The following is a 7,980-nucleotide window of genomic DNA, read 5'->3' on the forward strand; positions in this document are numbered from 1 at the left end:
CTATGTGTTCCAGTGTTGAAAAAAAATCGACATGTTGTATTCAGACTAATATTTAGACGAATAAGTCGGAAAAACTATCAATTTTGCTCTCTCAGGGTCCCAGTGGGTCCCAGGGACCTGGCATCAGTTGTTGCCAGCATGCAATTAAGGAATATTTGACTTGGCATAAACCGATGTCAGTATCCTGAGACAAACTGACAAATAATTTGCAATCTTCCTCTTCGATGATGATGACGATGATGTGGTGATCTTCCTAAAGGCACATTATATCCGAAGATACCTGAGCAAGGTGAGTCCATAGTGGTTTGCCATTCCTTCCATTTGATGAAAGTGATGACATCCTCAGGATTGACTCTCATAAATTATAAAATATTTACATCAGTAAAAGTACATTTAATAAAGGTATTACAATTTTAAACAGCTTGCTACATAAAAGTTGACACATAACATAATCTGTGTATATAAAAAGTTATTTCACTAGAAAGGCACACAAGTCCACTGCAAAATGTTCATGAATAGTATGTTTTTGTTTCTTCCATTGTCTCGCTTGAAAGTTCTTCACATAAACATTTACTAGCTATATATTTTTTTATTGGTAATCTTCTACTGGTTACCTACCAGCCCATATATATATATATATAAGAATACCAAAAAGTGCTACATAAAATTAATAAACAATACAATATGTGAATACAGAAAAGTGATTTTACTGAAAAGGAACAAAAACCTATGCAGCCAATAGTCTGCCGTTCGTTTCACTGTCTCGTGTGGAAGTTCTCCATGCATTCTGGACACACTGGTTCCTCACATTTCTTACAACTGTACCTGGTTCTCTTGCGGCATAATCTGTCATGGCATCTAGGAGCTTGCTTGGCCTTTACTTTTTTTGAATAATGGTTTATACCATCGTATCGCAGTGGATGTGGAGGTTTGAAGTTCTTTTTCTTCTTTGGTTGTGGTTCCCCTTCGTTTGATGGACGTCCTCGTTTCTTATCATTGTTTGTTCCATGATATATGATGGTGGAAACGATAGCAGCTTTAAACTGAAGTAATGGAATATTGGACACTTCTCTGTAGCATATCCAGGCGTTAACGATGCTCATGTTGAGGAGATGAAAAAACACTCGCAGGTACCATTTTTTGTTTTTAAATCCATGAGGATAATGGGCAATCATCCTGTCCATTAGATCAACGCCCCCCATAAATCTGTTGTATTCAGCAATAGCAAATGGTCTAGGTATTTGAATACGAGACTTTTCCTTGCGGTCCCATCTTTGTACCTCATCTTCTGGCTGCGCACCTGCGTAAGACGATAGGGTATGAACTTCTCTGGTGTCCTTCCATCGTACAAGGCTGAAATTGGTGTTCGAGGTTGCAATGGAAGAACCACCACGTGGTAGATCGTTGCCACGAACAAGTTTTGATTCTACATTGGGTACTCAATTCAATCGAACAGTTCCTAAAACAAAAATCTGTTTCTCTTTCATATGTTCAAGTAGAGGAATGGAAGTGAAAAAATTATCAACAAATAGTTTGTAATTTTTACCCTCCATATCATGGCACAAATTTACAACAGTATCCCCTACAGGACCGAGTTCGCTTCTTGTTTGATTCGTTGCCCCTTCGTACATTTTGAAACAATGAACGTAACCATCCGGACCAGATCGAACCCAAATTTTGAAACCCCACTTTTTCGGCTTTGGTCTTACATATTGTTTCATTCTACTATTACCTTTGAACGGCACTAGCATTTCGTCCACACTTTGGTGTTCACCTGGGTCCACAGACTCATGAAATGTCTTATGAAGTGTATCAATAACTGGACGTATTTTCCAGTATGCATCATTTTGCAGATCGTCCTTTAGGTCGTTATTGTTGAAGTGTATGAAGCGCTTTATTTCTTCAAATCTGTTCACTGACATGCTGTTGGCTATAAGGTCAATTCTCAACCCCTGAACTGATGACCAATACATACGTCTGTCTGGATATTTTATATATGTCATCATTATGTTAATCCCTAAGAATGTTTTTAGTTCATTCAGAGTGATTTGAATGAATGTTTACCTTGTTGCAAAGCATACCGTTGGGTTTCTGTCACAATGTGTTCCATCAATGTCTCAGGGAACAAGTGTACAAAGTAATCGTATGGGTCGTTTCCGTGAATATTGATATTACGCTGTCCGCTGAAAGCAGGGACATTATTTGTGTAATCATTGTCTTTACCAGCAAACCAAATCAAAGAACGTTTTTTAGAATTAGTAGGCACTCTCACACTAAAAATTGAATTATCTTGTGATGTGGGGCGTGAATTCTCATCAGAGCTACTTGGGGATGCCGCCGAAGGCACCTGATTTCCAGGAGCATTTACTATCGTAATTCGTGATTGATCGTTTTGGGAAGCACTCACTTCAGGGATCACTCACTTCAGGAAGCACTCACTTCGCTGTCATCTTCACATGATTCAGCAAAATCTTCCTCAAAAGGAGCATGACGCTGATCGTTGCGCGGGAATTCATCTTCATCACTACTGCAGAAGCTGGCCTCCGAGTCTGATGGGACTTCTGAACACAGAAGTCTGGCAATTTCTTCCTGCCTCAATCCTTGAGCCATGCAGATGCTGTAAAAAATAATAAATATTCAAGTACAAGTAGGTAAACATACGATCAGTATTTTAAGTCTAATTATAAGTATTTTAACCTCATTTAATTTTGTAGCCCAAAAAACAGGGGAGGCCTAGAACCCCCGGCCCCGGGCTAGATCCGCCACTGAGCATTTTAATTCTAAAACTTGTGTAGAATGAACCTGCCAAAAATAAATATTCTGTTTGGGAAGGAAGTAGATATCTGACCCTGCCCCTCCCATACCCGTAATTGGCTTTAGGTTACGAAATTCAGGTTGATTTGCTTTAGAAATAATCAAACATAATTATTTATATTATTAGGAATATTAGTTGATAATATATTGACATTTGTACTTGGAAAATATTAAATCTTCTATAGGTGCCCTACATGGGGGTCAGTAATATACAATCTTGCCTTTTATTGCTTGAAATATGTGCTATTATCTAATTTTGCAATGAGCAATCGTGAACCAAGTGCTACGGCAAGGATTCGTGCAAGACAGTTTCAATATCAGAGAAAATTTTATGTACAATTAAATCTAAAACTAGGCACAATTTACTAATAAAGTTTAGGTTTTGCTGGTACGAAGCCCTAAAACACTCCCTCGTTTCCGTATTCTCCTCAATCTCACGTTTCTACGTGTTTATTGTCGAGAAATGCAGTCAGCACATAAGAAGGTAGCATTTTATTGTGATTTATTGGCGACCTCCGTGTTACAAGTTCAGACTACGACACTGAAAACACGTTTTATGTGGCTCTGCGATTGTTTCAAATATCTATTGTTACACAATGTAGGCAAGAAATAATATTTAGATACTATTTTATACTTCAAAGCGGTTATCAAGTATATGCGACTGATCAGAACCGTATCTGCATGGAGGGATCATTTGATGCCATCACTTAATTGGCTCATAATTTTCGAAAGGAACGACATATTACAATATACACACAATAATATGAAAAAAGGGATACCATTGTCTGAGAATATGATTTTTACTTACCTCCAGTTCCGACTCTTCCTAATGAAAAAACAATACAAAACGGAGCGACACAGAAAGTGGCAAAACAAGCAGTTCTCTGAAGCGCGCCAAAATTTTCTACAGGTTGTGGCTGCTCCAGCCACCTAGTGGCGCGTCAAAAATATCATCCGGGCAACAAGCGTTGCCAGCAAGCAGCGATAGATACTACTTCAATGCAATCAAGTACATTTTTTCCCGCCGAAAGATGTGGCATCAATTGATGCCAAATGCAGGAAGAGGTTAACAGAGGTCGGCGCGTGTAAGCACTGGTGTTTGGAGCTGTGGAAAGAGATAAGAATAAATTCTTTTTGGTTCCCGTAGAGACTCGAACGAAGGAATCATTAGTGTTTGTAATAAAGCAGAAAATAAAACCTGGTACAACAATAAATTCCGATTGTTGGAAAGCATAGGATTGTTTTAATCACAAAGGATTCATAGATCTGCAAGTGAACCATTCTGTAGAATTTGTGTCAACAGTAGCAAGTGGTGAGGATGATGAGAAGAACGTACTGTTGATGGGACAGAATTAAATTTCAATGCACACACAGTGTATAGAAATAAAGTGGAGGAATGTCCGTTATTCAATCCCACCGTTAAAGCAGAAGAAATCATTTCAAAGGTCACATATCCGAAGATATTTTCAACAGGGTTGGCTGGTTTAAACCACCTGGTTTCTAAAAAAAAAAAAAAAAAAAAAAAAAAAAAAAAAAAAAAAAAAAAAAAAAAAAAACTGGATTAAACCAAAAAACGAAAAATGTCCGTAAAAGTGTAAGTCTTCGTAAAATCTTGATGAACACACATTTGTGTGCTATCACGTTTAACTCCCGTATATTATTCGTATTATATTCAGACCTAAATTCCCCATTCGTTACTCAGAGATTATACTACAAAAGTAACTTATATATATATATATATATATAGATAGATAGATAGATATATAGATATAAATAAGTTTGAGAATGTTTCTTTTGTGATTTTTTATGGTTTGTTATTATTATTATGCAATCATAGAAATTCTAAAAACTGTTTAGTTTTAATAATATTTACTATTGATAAAATACATCGAAATGTCGTACTTTTTTAAAGGGGAGGGGTCATACAAACCCCACGAGAGGCATTTATTGAAATCAGAAGTATCTTTGGTATCTCTTTATGTATAAATGGGACAGAGCCAAAGTGGACTCAAATAATTCGTATCTTTATTCACTTCTCTTAGTGATATGCAAATTAATTTGTTGTATTTCTGTAACTTGGAGTAATAAAAGTCGTAGTGAACTAACTTGGACTAAATTAGTTCTTCTGTACTCTGTAGTATTTTAAAATTGTCCATATGTAATTCTGTATAATGGTTTCACTTGTGCATCCTTTTGACCTTCTGAAATGACTTGACAATTATACTATCAAGTATGTGAAGATCAGTACAACGAGTCCTTCGTGAGCGAGTTGGCAGACGTATCGCATTTGTGGCCAATTCGTCCCGGTTTCGAGTCTAAATGGAGGATAATTTCTTTCGGAAGGCGAGCAACGGTTTGGATTCCGTTTTAAGCTTAAGGGTCCCCTTCCAGCATAATGACACCAAGGCGAAACAAACTTATTTCTATCCATATGTGATATAAATACATACAGCAAATTATTAAAAAAAAAAAAGTTTTTTTTTCTTTTGTTTTTGTTTTTCAATAAAAACCATAGTTTTCGCCAACCCTGATTTTCAAGCAATCTGCAACAAAGTCGACAGTTGTCCACGAATTTCTCCTCGCAGCGGACCAGTTGTACCTGGAAAGCAGTGAAACCGTTTTGAAGATAAGAATTATTACAAGTATCGGTATCAGTGCACTTTGACTAGAACAAGTGATTCTGGGTATCTTTTAGTTTGTTCCCTAATCTTGCAAATGTAAGACTCCCAGGGCAGTATTCAAAGGGGATTCGTCAATCGAGGGTTAGTCACAGACTAGTTAGTAAAAATACTAACTCTTTACTAGGGAAGGTGCACTTTTTGGTATTCAGAGTCAACTGTGAGTACAACTAAAATGATGATTTGGTTATGATTAACTTAGAGAACCCTAATGCATCGGGTGAGAAAAATAAATAAGGCCCCCAGTGTTACTTACTTGGCGAGGTTCTAGAACACAGGTCCCCTTTCCCATTTAGCTGTAATAAAGACCGAAAACTACGTGCCCTGCGGGGTACTAACCCACCTTCACTCGCTGACGCTCGCTCGGCAATACTATTTGAATTAAATATTAAACTTTTGGACAAAAACGAACCAACCTAGGTACTAACCTATATGGGGGGGCCTGTGTTCTAGAGTTAGGTATGGTTCCTATGAATGCTCTGCTCAAAATGCACCTTTGCCCTAGTATCTACAGGATCTTTGAAGGTAAGAACCACCATTACAGATATTTTAAGTGTTTTCCCACTATTCTTGTGTATGCATAAAACCCAGGTCATTGACGCGCTAACCCCCAACGGAGGACACACTCGGTCGCTACTGCTCTGATTCGGTTAGATAGCATTACTGTACTGCATCTTAGTGGCCACCTAGCACAAGTTGGTTTGTGGTTTATGCACTGTAATTTTATGCCATACGCTAACACTGTTTATATACAGCCCCCTTGAAGTCAATCTGCAACTAGTAATAGAGCTTCTCATTTAGTGCATGGATAAGAGTATATTTTGAACAGAACAAATGAGTGTTACAGGATGTACCATTGGAGGAATAGAATCACTGTTATTTGTACATAATAGGTTAGGTCAGGTATCGGTTCCTATGAATGTTCTGCTCAAAGTGCACTTTTGCTAGTGCATATTCCACTAAAGGAAATACAAAGCCCGAACCTAACCTGAAAATACAAGAAACGTGTCAAACTTTGGTAGAACCGTCTGCTTGTGTAATGCCTTTTACACTAGTGATCCTACACCTACAAACTTAAAATACAGCTGTATTACATTGTATTTAATTCTGTCGCCTGTACAAAATTATTCCTTACAAATGTGTTTCCATGCAAAGTATTCAATTTTATTTGACTGATATTTAGTATCTCCCCCAATCTTGCACATATAAGGGTAATAGTTAAGAACAGCTACTTCTCATCTCCCGTGCACATCTTACTGTTGCACTACCTAAACACCCTAAGTACAAGGGCACGAACTCAGTCTATTACCTAATTTTTAACATCCTAGATAGTCATTGAATAATTCCTGAAAGTATGGCGTTTCTCGTCCTTCCCTAAATAGGAAGTACGGCTCCTTAACTATAACCCATATAAGATTTACAGTTTTACTTACTTCACAAAATATAGCTGAGCTAGGGACAAGTAGCAAAGGGAGTTAGAAGTCCCCAGGACCCTTGTAGTTCTACCTTGTCACAATTTAGACAAAAACAAGGTACTCGGTTTTGGAACCATGAAACGAGTTGGGGAGATACTAAATTCCATCCATTTTATTTATAAAAGCTCCAAAATGTGATGCGCCTAAACTACATCAGCACCGTTTTGTGCACCAGTTTTTATGCCATGCTTAGATGTCTTACTTGTACGCAAATCGTGAAGAGTTAAGTATTCAACAATTACTTATGGTGGCGACCTTGACATTCATCTATGCAAAGTGGGGTATTGTCATGCTGCCCAGAGCAAATCTTTTCGATCACTATAAGGAAAGGAAAACTCACTGAACTTGTAGCTATAAGTATGCTACGCTATTGTCAATCTCAGTGTTCTTTCTTTTGCTGTCAAAAGTTGATAGGTTAGGTTCAGTATAAACCTTTTCATATGATTCTCTAGATTATCAACCAGAGAATATTCTGTATTCTGCATTCTTGAATATTCTGTATTCTTGAATATTGGCAGTTACTTCGGTTAATGTACAATTCAATAATAATTCAATTTGTTTACAAGAGAAACATTAACAAACCTGTTGTGTATGTTCATATTCACTAACATCAGCTGCAAGATGAATCTGTCTACCATTATCAGCCAATCCCATATCTTCAATATGGCTGTGGGCAGAATCTAGTTGCTCTTTTAAAGTAAATCCTTCCATTATCATCAGAACATTTTTTCACTGCACTTGATTTTGCCTCCGAATGACTAGGATTGACTACGCAGAACACAAATACCAAGCATCATGAAATTAAAAACTTTGAGATTTGTGTTGCCAGATCGTGCAATTTAACAAAACTTAACAATTAACTATGTGATGAATTTATAAAATAAAATTTAATAATATTCATATGGAGAGTATTCGAGCCACCGTATTATGGCTATAAAATATATTATTTTGTGGAATTATTCCGTTGCTCGCATATTATTCCGTTGCGTTCACGCAAATCCTAACGGAAAGTG

General features: G+C 37.2%; 1 protein-coding gene across 4 annotated transcripts in view; it reads right to left on the minus strand.

Annotated features, from left to right (window-relative positions):
* The window catches only part of LOC145674440 (uncharacterized), an 88,742-nt gene extending 80,989 nt beyond the window's left edge, over positions 1–7,753 (minus strand). For all 4 annotated transcript variants that reach the window (XM_081744500.1, XM_081744499.1, XM_081744502.1 and 1 more), the window contains exon 1: positions 7,550–7,753. In XM_081744500.1, the coding sequence (XP_081600626.1) occupies positions 7,550–7,684 (135 nt within the window). In that variant the 5' untranslated portion in view covers positions 7,685–7,753. The remainder of the gene's footprint in view (positions 1–7,549) is intronic.
* Positions 7,754–7,980: the final 227 nt, after the last annotated feature.

This window comes from Thermobia domestica, chromosome 17 (assembly GCF_964235325.1).
Source record: "Thermobia domestica chromosome 17, izTheDome1.hap1.1, whole genome shotgun sequence".
Classification (NCBI taxonomy): domain Eukaryota; kingdom Metazoa; phylum Arthropoda; class Insecta; order Zygentoma; family Lepismatidae; genus Thermobia; species Thermobia domestica.